The sequence below is a fragment of the Prunus avium genome, chromosome 1 (genome assembly GCF_965620075.1).
Source record: "Prunus avium chromosome 1, drPruAviu1.hap1.1, whole genome shotgun sequence".
NCBI lineage: Eukaryota > Viridiplantae > Streptophyta > Magnoliopsida > Rosales > Rosaceae > Prunus > Prunus avium.
In genome coordinates this window covers 16,952,292-16,979,623 of record NC_142284.1, presented here as the reverse complement: position 1 = coordinate 16,979,623, position 27,332 = coordinate 16,952,292, and the positions used below count along the sequence as shown (strand labels likewise).

Sequence of the window (27,332 nt, the reverse complement as noted above, 5' to 3'; positions counted from 1 at the left end):
CATTGCAAATACACGATTCGGCCATTCAGACGACAATGCAAACGCGCCTAGGTTCCCTTTATGATACAGATCAGCAGAACCAGGTGACCATACCTCGATGGCCAGCCGACCGAGATTATCTCGGCCAAACCCACGGCGTTCCACTGAAACTACTCGGCTCGGTCATAACGGCCGAGCCCGTTGCTCAAACGGCCCGGCAGGATTGGCTGCGAGACAATACGCAGCGAAGCAGGCCGTGTCAAGGGTTTCAGTTTGAAGACATCCGGCCTATCGTGAAAGACGATTTAATAAAGAGAGAGCTGGGGTCACCAGATTACCCAAGGCCGCGCCTGTCAAAGGAACTTAGCAATGCGCACGATTTATTTCCTAAGGTTTTTTGGGCACGCCGTATCTCAGAAATTTCGGCCGTGGGTATAGCCCCTTATGTCTTGGCCAACGCCCATGACCCTGGTAAAATATCAAAGCAGAGGGTTCGATTTCTTCAAAGTATCGAGCAGCATGGCCAAGAGAAGAAGAGCCACTCGCAGATGAGGCCCAGGAGTTCAGAGAATTCAGAACAGTCGGAACTCGACGCCTACAACTCGGCGCAAGTTCAAAAGAAGATGGCGCCGAGGACCTACGACAAAAAAGTCAAAAAGAAGAAAAGAGGAGGGCGAAGCCCAGGAATCAAAGAAGGGTTCCAGAGCGATTAAAGCAAGAAGGAGGTTCGCTGGATAATAATTTTAAGTTTGAGGAACGAGGGTTAAGAAAACTGGGGAAGGTCAGTATGAACCTGCGAAGAAAATGAACTCAAAGATCTTAGGAGTGTGAAGGAAAATGTGAAGGAGTTTGGGTTTTATACTGGCGCTAGAGTTCAAAGCAGAGGTATGATCTGGAAAGATGAAACGGACTGACAGCGCACTCAGAGCACGCGAAATTATGACAGAGACATGGTGGCCGACGTTTCGATTGGCAGGGCAAAATGATGACTCGTGCGAATTAAGAGCGCGATGACACGTCGAAAATCTAGAGACCGTCGTTTCATTTGACGAGGCGAAGCCACGCCCTGGGCAATGATGGCCTACACAACGTGCTTCAGGCATTAAATGCGCCGACTGGCCTGCGCATTTAATGCCCCAGTTGTCAATCACTTCAGGAAGGAATGCAAAGGGTCCATCCCTTGGAATCCATTCGGCCCCTACCCATGCCGAGGCCCAAGAATCCAGGGATGTGGGGGCAATGTTTGTGCCTGATAAATCACGGCCATAAGCTGGCCGAAGGAGCCCCTTCTCTCGGCCCTGGCGCTTGTTCGTAAAAACTGAAATGCAGCGTTTCGCCAGGGTACTTCGCCTTCCTAAAGACAAAAGAAGAAATGCTAAGGCATGATCATCTCGGCCTCAAGCGCAGGCCGAGGCCGAGGCTGAACAAAATCACGGCCAAGGCATTAAAGGCAAATCATCACGTGACAGCAAGGTCCCAGGCTTCTTTTAACGAAGTAGTGCCTGTTTAATGCAGCAAACCCACTGGCCACAAGGAAGCATTTAATGCATGAGGGAAGGTGTGAAGTGACTGAAGTCAGGATTTGGTGATGAGGATCAGAGTTATTAGACGTGGACATTCTCACAAGAATTCTGACAGCCTGAGATATTGGTTCACCAGCTATCCAGGACATAAATGCGTCTCCACGGCCAGAAGCTCATAACCCACGATCAAGAGCGGCGGTCGAGATTCACCGGGATTTCTGGGGTCACACCACCATACTTCACGATCCCAAATGTCGATTGGACTGCCCACTTGCTCCAATCAGGCTCCACCATGCAGATTTTTAGCCTCGATTACTCCTCCAGAGGCTCTTCCTATAAATACAAGACTCGAGCTACATTCAAAGGGTTCAACACCAAAACAAAGCCTCACACGGAGCAACTTATTTTTTCCTGTAATGCACTTTCAATATCTTTACTTGCTTTCCTAGGAGTAGTGTTAGATTGTAAGGAAAATCCATTCATCAATATATCATACGACCCTTGATTTTCAAGGCGCCGGAGCACCATCCTTGTTGTTCGTTCACTCACCCCATATATCACACGACCGTCGCTCCCTGAGCAGCGCGCCGGAGCACCGCCCAAAACCCACCACCAACACCATCACTCAACGGCGTTGTAGTTCAGGCCGTGAACCTAACAGCCGAGACCAGTTCCTCTCTCGGCTACAATCGTTTGATTAGGAAGACGAGTTCAAACATGCGCACCACTTATCCATCCAACACTCATCAACACATCGACGCACGGTAGACCTTGCTGGCACGCCCGCGCACAACCACACCGCACCCAAAAGCAGGAAACCGCGTGTTAACGCATATCCCCTCGGCCCGGAACTCCAGGCCGTGAGATTTGCGCGGCAAACAAACGCGTCCACTGTATCATCACAACAGTACGGTCAGGGTAGTCTGACCGTCTCACCACCTTTGCAGGCGTCGTCGTGTCCGTTGGGCTCTCACCTTCACTATGGGTCGGCCGTTCCAGCAACAACGCATACGTACCTTGGCCAAACCCACGGTGCTCATCTGGCATCAACCAGCTCGGTCATCCCGGTCGAGCCCTTTGTTTAAATGGCCCAGCAGGCAAGGCCTCAGTACTCGCCAGAAATTGACCGGACCCCCCTCCCCCGGAACTATCGATTGCCAGAGTTCATGCTTTTTTCTGGGGATGGGCAGACGTCCTCCATTGAACAAGTCGGCCGTTTCACGGCCCAGTGTGGAGAGGCCGATTCGGACGCTCAGTGAGATTTGCGCGGCAGACAACGGCCGACGAGTTTTCTAGGTTCTCCTTTGTTCACGTACCGCGCGCCGAAAACCATAAGGCCAATTAGATGGCCCAGGTGGCGTCAGGCATGAATATTCCGAATGGTGACCCCAATCGTGTGATAAGAATCGAGAGGCATACCTTGCCGGCTTTGGCCGAACGGGGAATGACAACGCAAGTGTCATCGGCCGAGATCACCGACGAAGTCAGCACGGCCGAAGCCGACTGGCGCTACCCCATAGTGAAGTATTTACGCGACCCCTCCGGCAGCCATGAGAGGACTACATGTTTCCGGGCCCGGTGTTATTTGATCTATCAGAACGAGCTGTATCGAAAGGGATCAGACGACTTATTGCTCCTATGTCCCAGTGCCAAAGACATCAAGGTTATCATGACCGAATCTCACGAGGGGATTTGCGGCGCTCACCAGTCTAGCGTCAAGATGAGGTGGTTGGTTCGGAGGCTCGGCTATTATTGGCCGATCATTTTAAAGGACTGCATAGAATATGCGAAGGGGTGTATCAAGTGTCAAATCTACGGCCCCATACAAAGGGTACCGGCCGAAGCCCTCCACCCGGTTACTAAACCATGGCCGTTCAGAGGGTGGGCCGTGGATATCATCGGTAAAATCTATCCGGCCGCGTCCAACCAACACGCATGGATTTTGGTGGCAACCGACTATTTTACAAAATGGGTCGAGGCGTAGTCCTATCGGTCAATTTCTAGCACACAAGTGGTCAAATTCTTCGAGAATCACATCGTCCACAGATTCGGTATACCTGACACTATCACGGCCGATAACGGCCCAGTTTTCGCATCAGCCGAAACTCGGGAGTACACCGAAAGGATGGGGATCAAATTGGTTCACTCAACACCTTACTACCCCCAGTCTAACGGACAGGCCGAGGCGAGCAATAAGGTAATCAAGGGCATCCTTGAGAAAATGATTGAGGAAAAACCTAGGGCATGGCACGATTTACTCCCTGAAGCCCTTTGGGCTTACCGAATCTCAAAACGATCAGTTACGGGCACATCTCCTTATGCCTTAACCTACGGTCATGACGCCATCGTTCCAATGGAGTTAAAGGTTCGGTCTCTCCGTGTGACCGAACAGCCTGGGCAAGAAATGAAGGACTATGCGCAAGCCATGGCTCAGGAGTTAGAAGATTTGGAGCAGTCCAGACTCGATGCTTATAACCTAATGCAGGCACAGAAGCATATTGCAGCAAGGGCCTACAACAGAAAGGTCAAGCAAAAGACTTTCGCCGAAGGCGACTTGGTATGGCGAGCCGTGCTTCCTATCGGGACTAAAGACCCTCGGTTTGGCAAATTCTCACCCAATTAGGAAGGGCCGTTCATTATTGAACGAATTCTTGGCCGAGGTGCATTTCAGTTGAGAGATAGGGATGGAGAATGGCACAACTTGCCAATAAACGGCCAGTATTTAAAGAAATATGCCCCTTCATTATGGGAGACGGCCGAGAAAGAGTTATGAGGTTTGCAATTGGCAAATAAATAAAGTAAACAACACGACAAAGATGAAAGGAAGAGCATGCATTCAGTCAGAAGAAAAAAGTTATACTTCATTTAGATCAAAAGAAAGGGGTCGCGTTTACAAAGGAACAACCGGTCATGGCCGATTACAACATATAAATATGCATATGAGAAAAATAGATTACACCCTAAGTCTACGAACGACGGCTTCGTGATCCCCTCGCTGGACGGGCAGATGTTTCTTCCTAAGGCAATGTCTCCACCACCCATCTCTTCACTAACCACGGCCCCACCAAGGCCGTCACTCAGGACATGGATATGGCAGGGTGAAGCCAGGGCCGTCATTCCAGCCAGAGGAAGGGCCGTCACTCTGGACATGGGTACGACCGGGCGAGGCCAGGGCCATCATTCAAGCCATGGGTACGGTCGTCACTCTGGCCAGGGCTATCACTCAGGCCATGGCCAAGGCCGTCATTCTGGGCACGAGCATAGCTGAGCGAAGCCAAGGCCGTCACTCCGACCATAGGTACAACCGGGGTGCCCAACCAAATGAACATGGCCAAGATAGAATCATCATACTAGGCCCTCCCATCTTCATCAATCGCATTGCAGTTTCTCCTCGGCCTCATAGGGAGGAAGGTCATCCTCCTCCAGGGCTGGGAAGGAATCTCGGCCACATCATGGCCTTGGCTCACGTCGACTTTCCAAGACAAAAGACAGTTGGTGGACAGCAGGAGAAGAAGTGCCATCTGGATCAGGCCAAACTGCCAAGTCGCGAGGCTCAGCGGATATGGCTCGACCCCGATTTTGGAAAGGCTACAATGGGGGCCATTAGAGCAGGTTAAAATGGAGGAGAAAGGGCTAGAAGAAGAAGCCCAGGAATCAACAAAAGGCTCGAGAAATGTTTAAAGCGAGTAAAGAAGTCACTAAGCAAGAGAAGAGTCTTAGAATCAAAGAGAGAAGGCTGAGAAAACTAGGAAGTTCAGAGTGAACTTTTGGGGAGCATGGACTTAAGGATTTTGAAGGCATGAAGAAAAATGAAGAAAGGCAGGGTTTTTATACTGGTGCTAGAATTCAAAAACAAGGCATGACCCTCGAAAGACGTAACGGCCTGACAACATACTCGGAGCACGCGAAGACACGTCAGAAACCTGGGGGCTGACGTTTCGATTGACAAGGCAAAACAAATGGCTTGCACAAATCGAAAGCACGATGACGTGTCGGAAGCTCAGAGGCCGTCGTTTCATTTGACGAGACAAAGCGACGCCTCGCGTAAGCTGGGCAATGATGGCCTGCATGACGTGCTTGTGCATTAAATGCGCCGACTGACCTGCGCATTTAATACACCAGTTGTCAATCACTTCAGAAGGAATGCAAAGGGTCCATCCCCTGGAATCCATTCGGCCCCTACCCATGCCGGGACCGAAGAATCCGGGGATGTGGGGGCAATGTTTGTGCCTAATAAATCACGGTCATACACTGACCGAAGGGGCTTCCTTTCTCGGCCCTAGCACCTGCTCATGAACAAAAACGCGGCGTTCCGTCAGGTGTTTTGCCTTCTTCAAAGCAAAGGAAAAGCGGCGAAGGCATAATCATCTCAGCCTCGACCGCGGCATAGCAGGCCGAGGCCGATGGACGAAAAAGACACGGCGGAAGATATTAGAAACAGATCGCCACGTGGCAGCCGGGGCCCACACTTCTTTTAATGAAGTAACGCCTCTGACTAGCAAACCCACTGGCTGCAAAGAGGCATTTAATGCACGAGGGAAGAGGGGAAGTGACTACTGTCAGGATTTGGCAATAGAAATCAGAGTGGTTAAGCGCAGACATTCTTACAAAAAAATTCTTACAGCTTGAGAGATTAGGTTACCAGCTATCAGAGCATTAAATGTGTCTCCACGGCCAGAGGGGCAGAACCCACGATCAGGGCGGCGGCCGAGATTTACCAGGATTTATGGGGTCACACCACCATGCTTCACGATCCCAAATGTCGATTGGACTACCCACTTGTTCTGATCAGGCTCCACCACGCAGATTTTCAGCCTCGATTACTCCTCCAAGAGCTCTTCCTATAAATACCAAGCTCAAGCTACATTCAAAGGGTTCAAACACCAAACCAAAAGCCTCCCACAGAGCAAATTATATTTTCCTGTAATGCACTTTCAATACCTTTACTTGCTTTCCTAGGAGTAGTGTTAGATTGTAAGGAAAATCCATTCATCAATATATCATACGACCCTTGATTTTCAAGGCGCCGGAGCACCATCTCTGTTACTCTCTCATTCACCCCATATATCATACGACCGTCGCTCTCTGAGCAACGCACCGGAGCACCGCCCAAAACCCACCATCAACACCACCATTAAACGGCCTTGTAGCTCAGGCCATGAACCTGACGGCCGAGATCAGTTCCTCTCTCGGCCACAATCGTTTGATTAGGAGTCGAACTCAAACAGGCGCACCACTTAACCATTTCATCCACATCACCATCTCGACGCACGGTAGACCGTGCTGGCACGCCCGCGCACAACCGCACCGCATCCAAAAGAAGGACGTCACGTGTTAACGCATATCCCCTCGGCCCGGAGCTCCAGGCCGTGAGATTTGCGCAGCCGACAGCTATCTGCTTGCTAAGCCATTGCCACATCCTTTTTTCTTTCTAGCTTTTTCTTCAGTCAGCCACTATGGTCATGTATCAACCTTTATTTCAAATGCTTTGCACTTTTATTCATGAGTTTATTATTATCTGTTCTCATTTTTCACATGCAAATTTAGTAACAAAGGAAGTAATATTTATTTCAAATATATATATATATATATATATATATATTCTAGCGCCAGAGAGATAATCTGCACTTTGCACTGCTTCAAATGTGGAAGGTTTTGAGGGCCTCCTCCAATTCAACACCATTATCTTATTCATATCATTATTGACATGTTATTGACTAGCACTACTACAAAAAATGAAATAGACGACGTGAATCCACCGTCAGGTATCATGCTCAAAGCCAAACACTTCCTTGGGCATGTGAACTGTCACAGCCTCCTTAGTAGGCAACAACTTGGTCTGGACATGTTGGCATAAGGCTAACAGAGGAGGTGGCATGTCTAGCTTTGAGAGATCCTGTTACAAGAAATAAATAAAGAAATATAAGTTAGTTTGTGTGTGAACTAAAATAAACGACTCTAACTAAACCCAAAAAACAGACGTGGTATATAATATAAATGACGGTTTCTAGTAAATACTGACGGAGGAAAGGTTATACACGTTGGTAAATACATAACCGTCGTTGTGTGGAATTTATAACGTCGCCATACTATAGAAAGGTCGTCTAATTAAAATGCAGTTAATGGTATCATGAAATAGACGACAGTTTAGAAAAGAGTTAGATGATGGCCAAAAACACAGTCGTTATTTTTAATGTCCAATAATTTGCCAAACAAGTAAAAGCGTCGTGGTATTTAACTAAACACGACGCTTCTTGGAAGAAACAGATGTATAATTGTTTTCTAACGTCGGTAAATATATACCGTCGTTATTTTAAATTTTAACGTCGGATATTAAAAAGAGCGACGTCTATTTAAAATTTAAAAGGCAGAAATAGAAAATAGCAGAGATTTTACCGTGTCCTCTTTCTATTTTCCAGCAGTATCAGCTTCAGGCTTTGGATCTTCTAATTCCAAAGCTAAGGGTCTGATACCAGTGGCCCCAGAGCAGCTTGCCTTATCAGACATTGGATTTTTTGGGCTTTGATCTTGAGGGGGTAAAGTAATTGGAGGAATTGGAGAAATTGGGGTTTTGAGCATCTGGGTGGGATCAAAATTAGGAACTAGTTGACGAAAATATGCCAACATAGCCTCCCTCTCTGCTCTTACTGCTTCCATTATAGTTTCCCTTGACTTCGCCTCAATCCTCAAGGTCTCTTCTCTGACTGCCTTCCTCACACTTTCCTTCAATTTGTCACCAAATTTCACTCTCTGCTGTTTCGGCAAATTGAAGAACTGAGTTGGGGAAACGCTAACACCAACTCCTCTGACTCTCCCACCATGCTCGAGGTTCCCAAAGCAAGAGTCCAGACATCATTGGTCCCAGAGACAGTCAGAGTGCCTTCGGAGACTTGCTTTTGCAAATCATCCTAAAAGAGAGAAAGAGAGATTGTTAGAAACTAAGCAGGGTGTAAAACAGATAAATAAACCGACGTTGTAAATTATAAACAACGACGGTTTTATTCAATTACTGACATAGTATTAATTTAACACGTCGGTATTTAAATACCGTCGTTGTTTATAATTTACACGTCGGTATATAAAAACCCATCGTATATTCAAAATAAAACAGATTAAAACATAAATCAAAACCGTCGTAGTATTTAAAGTAAGACGACAGACTATTGAACAAACAGACGTAGTACTTAATTTCATACGGCTGCACAAAATTTCCGTCGTTGTATAAACATTCTAACGTCTAGATAAGATAAAACCGTCGTAAAGTTTAATGAAGAAGTGAAAAAACTCGATTGAAATATGCATTCTTTTCCAGAAATTGTGCACCACAAATTTCAGTGAAATAGACAGAGAGAGGGAGAGTGTGTGCGTGAGTAAACTTAAAATAAAAATGCAGTTCATAGAGGAATTTAATCCGTCGTATTAATTCTATCTAGACGTCTACTTTATTCAAAAACCGACGTCCTATTCATTTTATGACGTCGCTTATTTAAACGTACGACGTCTATACCAAAATAAAACACTCTGGTTTTCAAATTTAGAACAGAGTTAGTGAGACTTATGATTATTTTTGCCTTCTCTGCAACCTTTGGATCAGGGATGTTTCCTGCTCTATCTTCTCTTGCCTTCTTCCATAGAACAGCTTGATCGATTTCTTCAATATCGGGCATGATTTCTATCAAATGGTCCTCCAAACCAACATACCCTTTTCTAGACAACCTATGGTTGTACTCCAATTTCTCCCTCCTCTGTTTCTGCTCAGTATGCTTAGCCTCAAAATCTGGGGTTAACCTTGAAGCTACGAAGGCATCCCATTGCGATTTCTCTATGAACTTATAAAGCTCAGGGGGTTCTTTTAACTTCTCCTTGTCTTGTGCGAATGGAAGGATATACTACCTAGTTACGTTATACTTGAAATCCTTCCATTTTTTGGCGGCAAACGACAGGACCATATTCTTGCACCCATCCCCAATAACATAGGCCATTTGAACAGCCTCCCAAATCTGCTCCTTCACGTCCTTGGGCAATTGAGTCCATTTCTTGTCCACAAGAGGGACTCTGGTGCGTGCCAAAACACCAATGTAAGACTGCATCTCAACAGCAGCCTTGCCATGTGGTCTGCCCTTTTTATTGAACTCAACCACAGGCTTAACCTTCTGAATTTTCCACTTCACAACACGGCTCATTGTGCTGATACCGCAGCCGGATTTTGGCTCCTCAACAAATGTGGCCGTGCTCGAGTCTTTCTCGGAAGTGAAGGAAAATCTCATCCTCTTCGAGGGTTTGCTTTGAATTGATTTTTCTTCTTCCACTTGAGCCTTTGAAACTGATTTGGCTACATCCCCTTGTGGCTTTGAAACTGATTTGGCTTCAATTAGTTGAGCCTTTGAAATAGATTTGGCCTCTGAAGCTTGAGCTTCCTTGTTTTGAGATTTCGAAACCATTTTTAATTAATCTGCAAGGAAAACAACATCGGTTATTAATAAGAAACGACGTAATAATAAAGAAACAACGTCCTAAAATACAGCCGTGATATCTCATTAGGACGACGGTTTTAAAACAACACCATCGTCGTAAATATAACATCATGACGTTAACACTAAAACAGCGACGTCCTATTAAACAGTCTCTCAGACCGTGTATGGAAATAAGACGACGGTTTTATATCCTTTATGACGTAAATGTGTATACACTACGTCGGTAACTCATCCTAAGAACCGACGTGGTTTAAAATTTACAACATCAAACACAAAACGACTGTTCTTCTCCCACAAGACGACCGTCGTGGTGTGTCCATTCTATTGTCGAAAACAAGATAGAACTGTCGTCTTTTGGCGTCGTGAGAGTATGGGCTTATGAATTTAATCAAAACCAGTGAAAGATTTCCTCAATTTGACAGAATCTTGTTTCCAGACAACGACGGCTTTCAAATGAAATGTAAAAAAAGGGAAGAGAGTGAGAAAAAACATTTGGCGTGCAAAGAAAGTTTCCTTCCGACGAAGATGGTGATTTGGAGATGAAGACAAAGATTCAGACGATGATGCTGCTTTTGGGAAATGAGAGGGAAACTGCAATATTTTATCGGTGAGAGAAAACCGTAGAACATTAGGTCAGGTAACGAAAAGTTTATATATTTTCCCAGAGTTCAATACAACCGCCGTATTATTTAGTTATAACGACGGTAAATAATTCAGAACTGACGTGGTTATCACAACTGCCGAACGACTTTTGGAATTCCGATGTGGTTATGACGGCACTTGTTTATTTAAACTGACGTTGTACTTAGAAATTCAACGACTATATATTTTAATAAACCGACGTGGTTACTTTGGAGTTCTGAAAACGACGTCGTTCTCTTTTTAGTACACGCCAAACGAATTTTCGAATTCCGATGTAGTTATGACGACGCTTGTTTATCTAAACTGACGTTGATTATTTAAATATGACGTCGCTATGTATAATAGAACCGACGTGGATATTTACGATAATTTGTTTAAATATGATTTTTTCACGCGTTTTTTAACTCTCAGTTTTCAATTAGGGTTCCAACTTCTTCTTGCCCTTGGCTCTGTCTCATCAAATTCTAAAAAATTGTCTTTCTGAAAGCAAATGTTTTGAGTTGCGTTTTCTGCTTTATTTCACTCACAAGAGCAAGCATGGGTTTGCAGAATGATTCCTCACAAGACCAAGCATGGGTTTGCAGCCGCACTTGCCCGTTTGAAGGCATACGAGGGTGTTCCTGATGCTCCTTATGATAAGATAAAGAGGATGGTCATTCCTGATGCTCTAAAGTGAGCTTTTCACACTTGGTTGATTTTGATTTTCTGAAATTATTAGATATTGATCTGTGGCTGTGCAGGAGCTTTAGAACAAGAGGAAGGAGAGGGCCCAGCTTGCATATGAGAGGAAGAAACAGTTGAACAAGCTGAGGGTGAAGGCAGAAAAGAAACCACGATGTATTTGCCTAATTTGTGTACATATATTGTGTAAATATTGAAGAGATTTGCCTTTTAAGATGAAAATGTTGTTGAGGATTGAGAATTAAATTTTGTTTTGTGTTAAGAAAGATATTACCAAAATAAAAGAAAAATTAATTAATTTTAAAAAGCTATAAAAATAAGACGGCGGTTTACAGAGAAGGCAGACGTATAAATAGAAAAAATACTAAGGTAATTTGAACTTAGGACGTGGTAAATAAATACGACAGTAGGTTTGTAGGTACCGTCGTAGTAAACTCCAAAATAATAAGTCGATAAATTAATCTCTCGCGTCATGGTATATTATTTAACACGTCGTTTTTTTGTAATATACCGACGTGGATTCCATTACATTATACGACGTGGATTCCATAAAATTATACGATGTGGATTTCATTAAAGAATAACCGACGTGGTTTTTTACAATTAGACGGCGGTATGTGTATAAGGACCGCCGTGAGTTTAAAAGATTTATTGTATAAATTTGTCTCTTTCTTTCAGTTTCAGTTTTCATTTAGGGTTCCAAGTTCTTCTGATCTCTCTAGAGGCTCGTCTTCCTCTCTCACATACACACTCTCTCTCACATCATCACTCTCTTTCACATCTCAAAGACAATAATTTGGATGTTAATGATGTATGCGTTCTGGTTTCTTTTTGGATTTTGTGTATTTAAAATATTGTCTTTCTCACTTGGTGGTTCGATTATGATCAGGATCCAAAGATCTCAATGGTAAGATATCATACCTCTTGGGATCTCATTTTAATTTTCGTAGGCCACCAAAATTAAAAAATAATTAAATCTTAAAAAGAAATAAAAATTAAGACGGCGGTTTACAGATAAGGCACCGTCGTAGTATACCGACGTGGATTCCATTATATTATACGACGCGGACTAAGAACAGTTGGTCGTGTTTAGTTAGGAGTTGACACGGCAGGTTTTTTGGTGAACTGTCGTCTTTATTTTCTACGTCGGTGGATTCATACCTGCTGTCGTTGTTTTTTGGTCAAATTTTAACTCTGAAGAAAACCTTTTTAAAAAGATGACGCTTTTTTATTTGTGTGCGTCGTTTTAAAAAAATATTCAATAGTACCTCCATTTTTTAGTTGTTTAAGGCACTTATCCACGACGGTGTTTTTGTTACCGTCGTCTTTTTAAACACAACGACGGTTTTATGTTCTACCGTCGTCTTTTTCTGGTTGTCTTTTTCACTTTTTGTAGTAGTGACTTGATTTTCATTCGTTTTTTAACATATATCCAAGCAAAAATTAACATACAAGTGAAGCACAAAGAAGAGATACCAAATCCAACAACATTGATGGTACAAATTGGGGAAAACCGTTACTCTAACCCTAAACTCAAATTCCATAAATTACTCACCAAATTCTGGTTATTGAACAATCGCAAGGTGTCTGTGCGGGGTCTTTGTGCGGCTTTGCTCCACAAATGGAACCTATCACTTCCAACGAATACGGCTTCTCTCCTTCCCCTTCCACTGCTTCGCCCTTCACTGTTTCGGAATCCACGCCTTTGCCCCTTCCACTCAAAATAAATACTTTTCCAGGGTTTAGAGAACGGAGTTGCGTTGCGTTCAACCGTTGCCTTCAACCATCGTTAACCGTTGCCTTCAACCGTCATTAACCGTTGCCTTCAACCTTTTCTCAGAGCTATGGGTTTTAGAGTGATGGGTTTTTTCTGTTCAAACTTCGAACTGATTTTTTCTGTTCAAACTTCGAACTTGCCTCTTCTTCTTTTTTTTGGGACCAACTTCAATGCTAGATATTAAATTCGGGTTTGGGTTCCTCACCTACCCGATTGCAAAACTTTATCTTAATTCTCCATAGCCCATGGATTGATTTGATGGCTATAAAGTGAACCCCTTATAACTTACCCCTGATAACTTTCCACTCATTATAGTCTGAGCGTTTTTTTATGCCCCTCTCAATTGTGGGCCCCGGAAGATGCCCTAGTTGCCCTGGCCCGGCCCTGGTTAACACTGGTGATTATTCAAATTGCTGTATTGTATAATTTTTCCACAAGCATGGCCACTTAAAAAAGTCTGTCCGGTCCATTTTTGTCCTGCATGTGATCAAAACAAAAGTTCAACGTAATCAATTAGCTAGATAATTTATAATTGCAAGCACTAATTATAATTTTATTATATAATTAATGTGAACTTCTCTTTCAATGGTGCATGTGTCCGAAGAAGTCAAATATTTTGTATTTCTTTTATTTTATTTTTATTAAATATACTCGCACAGTCAAGATTTGAAAAAAAAAATGAAAATCTTGAACCTTTCTCCACTCAAATTCCTTTTTTACAAGACCTTTCCAAGTCTTTTCTTTTTTTTTTTTTTTTTGCTGGGAAGACTTTTCCAAGTTGATCATTAGGAATATTGCAGATATAACAAGGAGTAATAAATAAATCCATGTATATAATAGTAACTTATTCCATTTTCAAGAGGAGGTCCATGCTGTTTTAGAAACACACGTTCAAAAACATCTAGTCCCTATTGCTAATTGAACATAAGAAACTCTACAGAGAATAGAAGACTTTTCTTTTGAGCTTTCATCAATGGCAGGTAATACTAATATGATTAATATTTTTATTTGATTCAAGATCTTTTCCTTGATGTGATTCTATGTGTGTATAGGGTTTAAGGAATTTATGTAATTAGTTTACAATAGTAACTTCCATCTCTTGAAAGATTATCTTCCATCTGATTTTGAAGTATTGGCCTCCACTTATTTGAAGATCTTTCCATTTTTATCTTTGCATATACATAAGATGGGTCTCGATCTCGATCTGAAACTGAACAACTGAACCAGAGCCCCCAGGAGAGGGTAGGAAACCGCTTTCCTGGTCGCTCCAGAACGCTTTCTGGACAAGAGCCCCAAGAAGAAAGAACTGAACAAGAGCTCCAGCAAAACGAAAATAATGATGAGGAAAATACTGATGAAAGCAACGAGACCTTCAACATTAATGAGAATGATTTCTTCGCAATTGAAAGCACAGATGTTGGGATTCACGATGCTTACAACGAAGAAGGTGGAGGAGGTGTTGATGTTCATCAACCAAGGAGGGGTCGAAACCACAACATTTGTGGCAATACATTTTATGCAAAGAAAGGCGAGCGTGTTGGGATTAGCAAAGTTGGCAACAAGTACAACAACAACTCGAGCCTACCATTTCTTCTTGGTCTTCTTGTTCTTCTTGTTATTGCTTCTTCTTTTTTCTTTTATATATCAATGGAGAGTAAGCAAAACAAAAAATGAAGCAAGCGGCTTCAGTGAAAAAAAAACAGGACGACCAAGAAGAACAAAAATAAATAGTTGGCGGAAAACTAGATTTTATGGGGCAGGTCAAGACTTGACCACATGTTATGGGGCAGGAAAAACTAGATTTATGTATGGACTTGTTTTGTGGCAATCAATAAGTCAGATTTCTTCGTTATTAGTTCTTTCTCATGCTCAGAATTAAGCTTTCAGATGTTCATGGCATTCGAATGGGGGAAAGTTTACTGATGATTTTGATCAAGACCCACATGACTTCGGGTTTCATAATCCCTACTTTTCTCATGTAGAAGGTATTTTTCATGCTGAAAATCAATATATTAAATTCCACAGATTCTCAACTCCAATACTATATAACTAACCACATTCAAATAGTAGACACTTTCTCTCTTGTTTATTTTTACCAAAGCTTATACCATGGCTTCTTGCTTCGTCTTTCCTTGAGTTGTAGTACATGTTGCCAAATTTTCCGATCCCAACAAACTCCCCCCCTTTTGAATCAATCTTGTTGCCATCAATGTTGTAGTCAGTTTTGTTTTGACCCTTCCGTCCTTATTTTATTTTTATTAAATATACTCGCACAGGCGAGATTTGAAAACAAAAATTTAAATCTTGAACCTTTCTCCACGCACACAAAGTCCTTTTTCACAAAACTTTTCCAAGTCTTTTTTTTTTTTTTTTTTGCTGGGAAGACTTTTCCAAGTTGATCATTAGGAATACTGCAGATATAACAAAGAGTAATAAATAAATCCACAAAGACTTTTCCATGTTCAAGACGTGGTCCATGCTCTCATGGAAACACACGTTCAAAACATCTAGTCCCTATAGTAACTTCCATTTCTTGAAAGATTATCTTCCATCTGATTTTGAAGTATTGGCCTCCACTTATTTGAAGATCTGTCCATTTTTATCTTTGCATATATATAAGATGGGTCTCGATCTCGAACTGAAGCTAAACAATTGAACCAGAGCCGTCATGAGAGGGTAAGAAGCCACTTTCATGGTCGCCCTAGAACGCTTTCTAGACAAGAGCCCCAAGAAGAAAGAACTGAACAAGAGCTCCAACAAAATGAAAATAGAGAGGCAGAAAATATTGATGAACGCAACGAGACCAACAACATTAATGAGAATTATTTCTCTGCAATTGACAGCACATATGTTGGGATTCACCATGCTTACAACGAAGAAGGCGGAGGTGGTGATCAAGCAAGGATGGGGAGAAACCACAACATTTCTCGAAATAGATTTTATGCAAAAAACAGCCGTCATGTTGGGATTAGCAACGTTGGCAACAAGAACTACAACAAGTCGAGCGTACCATTTCTTCTTGGTCTTCTTATTCTTCTTGTTCTAGCTTTAATTTTTTTTTCTTTTTATATATTAACGGTGAGTAAGCAAAACCAAATATAAAGCAAGTGGCTTGAGTGAAAAAGAAGGCACGACTGAGAAGAAAAAGAAGAAGAAGACAAAAATCAATAAGTGAGAAAGAAAGGTTCGGCTTGGAGTTTCCTGTACTATTACGTAGTGGAAGGCTTTGGAGAAGTATGACCACCAAAGCTCCTATACTCAAACTTTTCTTTGCGTTCCTTTCTTTGAATCTGAATCTTATTTCTCTTATATATTTATGTATTTCTTCTTCTTCTCACTACTACAAAAAACACTTTGCGCGACGAATGATTTTTCGTCGCGCAAAGGAAAATTTCGTCGCGCAAACTTTGCGCGACGAAATTTTGGTCGCGCAAGTTCTGTCGCGCAAAACTCTTAAAGAAAGGGTTTGCGCGACGGCGAAAATTCTTCGTCGCACAGAGCCACTTTGCGCGACGAAGGATAACAACTTGGGCGATGAAAATAACAACTTTGCGCGACGAATATTAATAACTTCGCGCGACGGAACATAACAACTTTGCGCGACGAATATTAATTACTTTACGCGACGAATATTATCTACTTTGCGCGACGAATAATATCTCCTTTGCGCGACGAAAGTTAATGTCGAGCAAGTGTACTTTGCGCGACGAATGTTAACGTCGCACAAAGGTTTGCGCCGAAATATTCATTTTTTTTATTTTTTTTTTTTGAAAATTTTAAACTAAAATAAACTAATTTAATAGTTTGTGCGACGAAATATTTTGTCGCGCAAGGTTTTTGACATTTTTTATTATTATTTCTCTTATATCAATTTCATTATATTAATTTTTTTAAATTTAATTTAATTGTATGATTTTATTTTTCTTAATTACTTTAATTTAAATTGACATATTCAAAATAAAATTACATAAGAAAAATTGTGGTCAAATTATCCAATATACATAATATTCAAAATGTACACTTAAATTAACAAAGTACAATAATAAAATCTACAAGCATCTTATATCAAATCCTCAACTTTAGCCATCAAAGCCTCAACAATTCCCTACAAAAAAAAAAAACAAATATTGTCAAATAACAAAACAATAACATAAAATAATAACAAATAATTGGCATAAACTCCAAACTAACTCCACAAACACATATTAATGAAAAAAATTTAAAATTTACAGAGAAGTGAGTGTGAGAGAATTAGAGAAGATAGTGAGAGAGAGATGTGACAGTGAGAGATGATGAAAAGAGAGATGAGAGAGTGAGTGAGAGAGAGAGAGAGATAGTGAAGAGAGAGATGAGAGATTAAGTGAGAGGAGTGAGTGTGAGAGAAATGGTAGGATTTGGGGAGTGGGAAAGAGAGAGAAATGGTAGGATTTAGAAGACATTGAGAAAATGGTGGAGGAGTTATTTTGCTTTTAAAGAACGTATCACTTTGCACGACGAAACAATATATTGGTCGCGCAAAGTGTTTAAATTTTTTTTTTTTTTAAATTCCCATTTTCGGTGCCCGCCAAATTTTTTCAGTTTTGGGCGACGAGTTACGGGGGCATCATGAGCATCTTTTGACTGCTAATAATGATGATGCTCATGTCACGGGGGCAGGTTCTGTACTCTTGACACTTGCTTTACCCTTGGACAAAGTGTTACTAGTTTCATCTTTGTCTAGCAATTTATTATATGTGCCACAAGTTACTACGCAGTTAAATTATATTGTACTAATGTATCCATCTTGTGTCTCACTACAGGATATCCAGACTCGGGAGAGGTTTGGTCGTGGTACTAAAAAGGGGAGCTTTATTATGTGGATGACATGGCAACTGGTCAGGTCTTCGTGGCGATAGCTTCGAAACTTCGATTGTTATTTGTTAATGACGTTGTTGGTTTTAACGACGGGGATTTACCGTCGTGGTTTGCTTCTGTAAAAGATGTCGGTCGATTTCACGAAGGTTTGAAAACGGGATACACGACGGTGAATTCCCGTCGTCTTTTGCCTTTTTTGTAGAAGTGGAATAATATTACGGGGATAAAATCAGAGACAGTAGGAATTTTTGAGGTTGGCAACACCCACATCTATAAAGGCCAAGGGAAAGAGAAACCAGTTGACTCCGGTGGAGAAACCGACTCGGCCGCCGGTACTGATGAAGACGAAGCAGTGAACTGATGACTGATTGAGATCTGTAGCTAGCTAGGGCCTCCCCTCCATCCATCTTACTTATATGTAATATTGATGTGATGAGTAAAATAAAAGGACTTCCCTTTTCTCCACTTACATTCCTTTTTATTTTTTAATATTTTTTTAATCACTTTGTTCTTTCTTTTTTCTATTCTAGTCTTATCTTATTTCACTTTTATATTATTTCTTTTTCTTTATATTTAATTTTCCTACTTACACTTCATTTTCCTATTCTAGTCTTATCTTATTTTACTTTCAAATCGTTATACATGTTTAAAACTTCCAATGATTTTCCCAAATTTTCCACAAGAATTTCGGAATTTTTCAAAAATTCCGAATTTGAATGAATGTTGAAATTTGGAAATTTTTGGAACATAATTGGAAAAGAAATTTCTTTTCGAATTTTTTTTTACAATGGGATTGGAATCCTCTTATTCGATCTGATCCGTCCGAAAATCAGAAACATATCCTTTTCACTATCCCTTCCTCCCTTGACGAGGAGAGGAGGAGAGGTTTAGGGTAAATAAATCTCAATTACAATAGGACTAAATAAATTAGTAAGTAACCAAAATCCTAACTAAGTAAGGAACCAAAGTCCTAACTAAGGACTCGCCAACAAGTCTTGTCCTCCATCCTACCATAGTGAGAGTGTAAGACGTTAGATTATTCTAATTACCTACTTAAGTGGTCTTCTAATCATCATAGGGTTGTCTTGGGCTCAATATTAATCAAGGACTCAATTACTACTCGGCCCGTAGCCTTTGTACAAGTGTTTAAGTTAAATACATGGGCCAAAGGGATTCCTAATTAATATGGACTAGGGTTTTTATTTCCTAATGCAATAAGGACTGCTTGAGAGTTTTTCTTGATGGGAGAGACTCCTAGTCAGATGCATATAAAACACAAGCGCCCCTGCTCAACCGATCAAGCCAACCCACACAAAAGAATTCACCCCATCTAGAATGAGTGTATGAAGGGATCAGATTGAGGAGATGTGCTCTTGTATATTCTTGATGTGTGTTCTATCATGTGTAGTCATTATAGTTTACATGTGGTATCAGAGCCTAGGCTACATGTTTTAGAACCAAAAGAAATCGCCCACGTTTTCTGCTGCTGCTGGCTTACACAGTACGACTTTGGGCTGTTGTGTTTTCCTCCTTTTTTGTTGCATCTTGATCAAGCTTCCATGGGGTATGATATTTTATTGAATATGAATTGATTGCTAAAGTTTGCGGCTATAACATTAGTTTCATGTTTTTTAATTATGCAAATTGCATCCAGTGGTCACGAATTAGTTTTAATCCTAAAGAATTGGCAACTAGTATTATAAAGGACCTCTAATATGAACTCATGTCGTGACACTTATATTGTTTGCCTTTGTATTGTTTCCCCTTTTATACCTCCCTGGACACAAATTAAATACAATTTCAAATAAAAACATCTTGTTTTACGGCATATTTGCATGATATTCATATGGTTTCAGTTTACGATATCATGCATACTGAGTTTGTGAATTGCGGCATGTTAAAATATTTTATAAAGATGACATCAGTTTTCTATATGTCAAGCATGCTTAATTTTCATAAATTGATACATACTTTCAGCCGTAGCTTCAGTTATTAATGTTAAATTGACCCAAGCATGTTAAGTAATCGCATATGTCATGAACTGTTTTTGTCGTGACCCATTTTGGAGAAATATGTTCTATTGAGGTTTAGGTTTTATATTAGCATAGCAACTATACACATGCGAAAGGTTATAAAGTACCAACCCAAAGTGATAAAACCTAAAACTGAAAGTTAAGCAATATATTGTTTTATTACCCTTTATTACACTAACATACTTTGTTAAGCATGTTTCGATATACAACTTTTCTCGTTCATGCTTGAAGGGTTGAGATCAAAGTTTCAAGAGTTCTTGTTTCAATTTAAAGAGCGAAAGCAACCTAGTTGATTAAAGAACCTTTGATTCTAATAAGATTGGTTATTAAATGTGATAAAAGTATAAAGTTTTAACTTTATCATATTTGGAAGTTTTATGATCATAGTCTACATATATTCTAGCAATGGTTGAGTGAGCCAAAGCAACTCAATCATTAATAGTTTTCTGGATTTAAAGAATTGATCATAATTGGCATTGTAGGTGAAGGCGTGTTAAAAAACTCTCTGTCCAAAGATGTGAGTGGTTTAACATGAGTACACTTATAATGGAACAGCATGGGAGATGAACTGCATGAATTAGCAAGGAATTTCTTTAGTCCAAAGACGTGGGAGTTTCTTTGTTCAGGAAATTTGTGTATGTTCATGTCCTAGTGTTGAAAACATGTTTAATTCTCTACCCAAAGGTGTGAATTAATTATGTTTGATTGAGGATATGGGGACAGATTGATTATATGATATATTTTGGAAGATTTCAGTTATGTCACAATGAACCTTAACTCCATTGGCATACAAAATTTGTTCTTGTTATACGGATTGTAACATGTTTAAGTTGTTGATGATAATTTGATATTGGTGATCTTGAATAGTCATGAAAGTTAATGGTATGACAAAGAAATAGATTTTTGGTTGATCACATAAAGGAGATATGAGTATGAAAAATTGATTGCATTAATTTCTCATATCAAATATTCTCTCAAGTTACACTACAGTTTCTGATCACTATTAGTTCACATCAAGGTTTATGCATATTCATAGAATGTATGCAATTTTGGTATTTGTGACTTGATTGATCGAAAATTTGTGTTTTCTTATTTGGTTATGTATGGACATGTTTGATACTTGGCTATTTTTCATATGCAATCAAGTGACTGTTTTATATCATACAGCTGGATTGATTCATACGTGTAAAAGGATTGATACATATTTAATTGGATTGAATCATGTAAAGTTGGATTGATCTGTAAGGTTGTGTTCATCATATAGACTAAAATAAACTAAAGTAGGCTTGTTTTAAATGGTTTGGCGTACTGCTGCAAGTGTTTTTGAGGCTGTTTGGTGTTATAATTGATGCTTTCAGTATTGAATATCAAGAATAAAGACAAACTTGCCTTGTGAATATATGTTTACAAGTATTAATTGCAGTTATATCACTTGCATTTAAGGAATATCACTATTTTATTGCCATTACAATTTTCAATTCTCAGTTTATCGACGTCAATTTATATGTCATGTTATATAGTATTCATGCTTGATATTAAGAAATATGATATTGTCACCCAAGAAAGGATAATTTTGAATGATCACCTAAAGAAAAACTTGGGTTTTGCATGGCGAATTATTTGTATAAAGTTTTTGTTTTAATATGAGGAACATGTCATGCTATATCTTGCATTAGAAATAAGGATGTTCTGCTGTTGTATTGTTATTTCTTAATGAATGAGATGCACAGATAAAATTACACTTTTGATTAAGGATTACTAACTTACTTGATTTGAATCAAAGTGGCACATGCAATATGTAAATTACTGAAGATACGAATGATCCATGGATTGCTCAAAGGTGTTTTTATTTTTATTTTTTTTAAAACTAGATAAAGTGACATTTTATATTTTGGCTATGTGATATGGTTTAATCGTTTTTGTTCGCACCTATATAACACTTAATGTTATATTATATTTAGAATGCATAAGGATAGTCAAATTTCTTGAGGTGCACATTGCTAAGCATTCACAATTTTATAGTTGACTATTTTCGGTTTGTGAACTGCGCTGCTATGATGTCTGTTTTGGATTATTTTGTAACTTGAATTAACTCATGACAAATTTAGGCGATAAGGATGGTTTTCTAAGTTTTCTATAGTTGCTGATTTCATGAAAATATGTTGAGAATTGAATTTTTGGTGAATTTATAAAGTTGAAACATATGCACAGGATTTTTGCTGACAGATTCTTCATTATAAGTAAAGATTGTTGAATGAATCACTTAAAGATCTTCAAATGACCTGAATTTTTGATATGTTGAGCATATACGTGTCTTCATGAATTCTGCAAAGTTTCGTGATTATTGGATGTATAGATTATTTGTGAGAATTTTATTAGTGATCTGTGTTCAGGAAAAAGAATGTGCTGGCAGTTTTTCTGAGTAACCTTGTAAGTCAATTTCCAGATTTTTTCAATTAGCTTAAACAACTCTATATTTTTCTATATGAAGACTAATGTCTCTAGTTTGTTTCCAAGAAATTTGAGGTTAATCAGACTTATAAAGTAATTATGGTAAAATTTAAAGTAAGTACATATCATTGCTGGAAATTACTTGACAGTTTTTGTGCACTTATGGTTTATGCCCTGAACTACTTTAGTAGCATGAATTGAAAATTCTTTACGCAATCTTATCAATATATATATATATATATATATATAAAGTTTTTTGGTGCATCGTAAAGTAGTGAGTGTTTGCCCAAGTGGGAGAATTGATGTAAGGTTTTGGGCTTCACACTCGTTATCTTGGTTTTATAATTGTATAAACTCATAAAATTTTGAGTATATGTGGAATTCATTTCTGGTTACATGGCAAAATGAAGTTCTACACCATTAAGTACTATGTATGGGATTAACACATTGTTTGGTTTTGTGCTCTTCTTGTTTTATCTTGTGCACCTATATTTTTCTGACCAATATTTTGGATGACTGGCTGTTTATTTTGGCTATTAAAGTTCTTACCATGCATATTGTTTTCTACTTGTATTGCTTAAAGAAAATTGAATCGGTGTTTAAGATACAAGTGGAATAAAGTTGAATGCTTCCAATTACAGTTTTTGTTTTTCTCATCTACGTGCAACTTACATGTAAAGTGTTGTTTGAGAAAGAATTGAATAAATTAAATTTGAGTTCTAACTCTAAGGATTGGATTGCGATAAAGTTTTATAATGTATTAATTCATTTTATATGGTTTTGATCCATTTTTGTAACATGCAAAATATATGTTTTGATGAGTGGGAGCGTTTAATGATCTTCTTTGAGGATGTATTCAATAATTTGGATATTTCTGATTAATCGCTTAACAATCTAATTTTGCATTAAGGATTTTAAGGCTAATAAGAACAAAGGTTGGTTTACGTATGTTATATGTTCTTATTATTTCATGCAGTTTTGTTCAAATCTTCAGTAGTTAATCAATGACTTTTGCCTTTTCAATTGAATTTTGTGATTGCTAATAAGCATTTGGATTTTGGTTCATGCTTGTAAGGGAGAGGGTGTTGCTTCGGATTCACTGCACCAAAATGGATTCAGCTGCATCCTCAACTTATGATACTCGCAAGTGCACGAGCCGTTTGGTAGTATAGCATATGTAAGTGCGAGGTCGATCCCACGAGGATTGGTGATTGAATGATCCAATTTGTTTCCCCTACACAAAATAGAAATGAAAAAAGAAAATAAATAAAACAAGAAAAAAAGGAAATAACTCAAGCAAATAAGTTCCCAAGTTCAATTTAGATTAATGGATTAATTCTAGCTAAAGTATGATTAAGTCATGGTGTTTGGTCATAACCTTGTGTTCCTAATTCCCTAATTTGATCATTTGTTGTCTAACCTAAAACTAAGCATTAGGAACCCATTAAGCATAGAAGAACAATTTAAACAACCAAGCATGTATCTAATCCCTGTTGTCGAATGTCCATACATACTCTTCCTATTCATAGTTCAATTCGAATTAAAGCATGGTGTCTACTCTTAATTCAAACCAAGATAGCTAACATGCAAGCCTAAATGGTGATCAATCATTCAAACTAGCATATTAACTTATAAGCATCATGAATAAGAACAAAAACCATAATTGAAACTTGGAAACTAATTAAACTTGAATACTTAAGAAAGAATGTACATTACAAATAAAAGTAAAGTGGAACTAAGAAAACTTGAAGGAAAATTTAGTAAAATCATTTTGTTACAACAATTGAAAACTTGAAAGGAAACTAAGAGAATTTGAGGGAGAGAAGGGAAGGGAGCTCTAGAGAAGTGTTTGAGAGCTCCCCCCTTGGGGTCTGTTTTGAAGCTTGAAGGCTTCTCTATTTATAGGGCTAAGAGGGAGGAACATCATGATGGATTCCCACACCATCCTTCATCTTTTAATACAACCCATAACTCACACTTCATCTTGTCTATGTTAGTGTGGTTGGAATCAATCTCATCCCATACTTCTTTTGCTGCACCTCAAGCTTTCTTCACATGGGATCAAAGGTGATCAATTGTGGCTGCCTTTTGCTGCCAACCCATGTGGTCTTCTTTTGGTTGTTGAACAAAAACGAGTCTTCTGAACCAGACTTGGTGTAGGAAGACCAGAGGTTTCAAAACTTATCCAATGGGGCTCAAATTTGGATATGTTATAGTAGACACCCATTGGAACAACTTCTATGAAGAAAGTATTCCCATCAGAGTAGTAGAAGTGTACGTTTTGGCCACTGCAAGTTGGCTGCCGAAACAGGGACTGGAATTGACTTCATTTCATTTCTTTTCTTTCTTTTGCTTCACATGCATGCCCATGCTTCTCTTTAGTAGCTCAAAAGCTGATCTCCAGCTCCAAAGTGATCTGCCAATTCAATTCCCATGTTCAAAGGCTGAAGCAAAATGCCTCTCATCATTCCTCATTCTTCATCTCTCTCCTTTCTCTTTGCTTCACATGCATGCACATGCTTTCTCTATAATAGCTCCAGCATGTACCAACTTGCTCCTTTAGATTTTCATAGCTGGAATGCCTCCCAACTTCACTCATTATGTTGGGTGCAAAGTCAGTTATAGCTAGGGTGAGGCACATGGCTAAAAGGAGGAGACAAGGCTCCAAGCTGGCAGCTGCAAATCCTGCTGAGCAAGGTTGAGTGTTGGGCGGGCTGAGCACTCCACAAATGTCCAATTGGGCTGAAATTTGGATATGTTGTACTAGACACCCATTGGAACAAGTTTCATGAAGATCTTCACCTCATCCAAGCCCCATAGCATGCTGATCCAAGGCCAAGAAGCTGACCTACGAAATTGGGCTGGAAAGGAGCTGTAGCCAAAATTAGTTTGTCTTTAAGCTCATATTCCTCATATGCCAATCAGCCCATAACATGCATGGATTGCATCATTTCCTATCCAAAGTCATCATTGTTACCTAAATGTCAATTAACTGAAAGATAAACACAAAAAGGATTAAAAGCACAAGTTTAACTCAAAAACATAACCAAATCATAAGCTAGAAGGGTACAAAATGATATACAATTATGAACCGATCAGAGGGTAAAAGAAAGAATTTTTCCAGTGGTTCATTGATTCATTGAATAAGGTTGTTTCATACTTGTTACAATTATGGTTATGCCGTTAAGTTTTGATATGTAGAATTAGTGGGAGCTGAGTTTTATTCCACTCAATTTCATTAGATTTCTTGGAGACAGTTCATATATTTTGTCTATTGCTATTTGGTTCAGTTCTTTTATTAGATTACGTGACTTCAGTTTTATGTTTACTGTTCTTTGACAAATGAATCCAGTAACATGTCACTATGCAGTATAGCTAGCTACAGTCACTGCATAAGACATGAATTCATGCCAGTGTCATTAAGGAGAGATCTTGGTAATCTCTTAAGGAAGGGCTTATGAATGAAAGTGACCTTTGTAAACACAAATTAAGTTTTGTCATGATCATTCTGTGTCCTAGTCTTGATGGAAGCCTTATGTGATTTTGCAAGCTTATATGTGTGGTTGTAAGAACCTTGGATGTTATAAATTCAATGTGTTCTGACAGTTCCATGTAAGTTTACATTTTTGACAGTGGCTTGATTTAGGAATAGAGTGATGTTGAGTTCTACATGGCCATACAGTGATCAACTTTGAAGCCTTGATGATTATTTGACCAAGTGGGAGAATGTAAGACGTTAGATTATTCTAATTACCTACTTAAGTGGTCTTCTAATCATCATAGGGTTGTCTTGGGCTCAATATTGATCAAGGACTCAATTACTACTCGGCCCGTAGCCTTTGTACAAGTGTTTAAGTTAAATACATGGGCCAAAGGGATTCCTAATTAATATGGACTAGGGTTTTTATTTCCTAATGCAATAAGGACTGCTTGAGAGTTTTTCTTGATGGGAGAGACTCCTAGTCAGATGCATATAAAACACAAGCGCCCCTGCTCAACCGATCAAGCCAACCCACACAAAAGAATTCACCACATCTAGAATGAGTGTATGAAGGGATCGGATTGAGGAGATGTGCTCTTGTATATTCTTGATGTGTGTTCTATCATGTGTAGTCATTATAGTTTACAGAGAGTAGATGTCGGCGGTACCAGCAATGTGGACATGTAACTTTTTAATCTTCACTGTGATTGAATGAAGATTATGCTTATAATTCTCCTTCAACTATATAAGCCTTCATAAACTGTTTGTTTTTCAGATTCCAAAAAGAGTTATGTCAAAATAAAAAGGGGCACGTACATAATGCCAAGACACAGCAATGTCACAGTTCAAACGATAGAGACCACTCGCTGGTTCACGGGCAGGTTTTCAAACCCTACCATATACGTATTTGAATACGTGAAGTGTGAACAAAACTCTTGTTCAAACTTTTTTTTTTTGGTCTCAATCTTGTTCAAACTTGAATTCATGGTGAAATGATCACAATTTGAAAAGCAAGAGCAGTATATGCACATGGTAGGACCACCACTAACCTAACGTAAACCCAAACACACGCAAGTAGGATGCCTGCACAGTATTAAGTACCACTAAGATTCAAATTAACAATCCAAAAAGAAATAAAGCAAAATCGAAATAAGGCATACCGAATCAATCCAAATCACACAAAAAATTATGGTATCCAAATCACGAATGCATAACAACGATAGGGCTAGCGCTAGCACGCTCCAGCTTCTTTTTGATTGCTTTCGTTATCTGTTCTACATCACACTTTTCTTGATTGGGGTTTATATTCAAACAAAGCAGGTAAGGTATCATGTAATGCCTACACCTTTTCCTTTTAGAAAAGTTCATGAAACAAAATTAGAAAAGGTCATTTATCTTGGAAAGCCTATAATTACGCTACTGATTTTGTTACACGAA

At 39.5% G+C, this 27,332-nt stretch overlaps 2 protein-coding genes across 3 annotated transcripts; both read left to right on the top strand.

Annotated features, from left to right (window-relative positions):
* The first annotated feature begins 13,933 nt into the window (after window positions 1-13,933).
* LOC110769999 (uncharacterized) lies at window positions 13,934-14,931 on the top strand. Of its 2 annotated transcripts, XR_002528663.2 has the most exons (3): window positions 13,934-14,056; window positions 14,263-14,836; window positions 14,867-14,931. XR_002528663.2 is itself a non-coding variant. In XM_021974074.2 (2 exons), exons 1-2 carry the CDS (start codon window positions 14,050-14,052, stop codon window positions 14,748-14,750), a joined length of 495 nt encoding a protein of 164 aa, XP_021829766.2. In that variant the 5' UTR covers window positions 13,934-14,049; the 3' UTR covers window positions 14,751-14,837. The 2 variants fall into 2 exon arrangements, 1 of the variants encoding a protein (XP_021829766.2); XM_021974074.2 differs by lacking the exon at window positions 14,867-14,931 and having other exon boundaries at window positions 14,263-14,837.
* A 764-nt stretch (window positions 14,932-15,695) lies between these two features.
* LOC148297431 (uncharacterized) lies at window positions 15,696-16,178 on the top strand (the record flags this gene model as incomplete). The annotated part of the gene is made up of 1 exon (XM_088250488.1): window positions 15,696-16,178. A coding segment is annotated over one exon (483 nt), but the record flags the coding sequence as incomplete, so codon positions are not given.
* Between the last annotated feature and the right edge of the window lie 11,154 nt (window positions 16,179-27,332).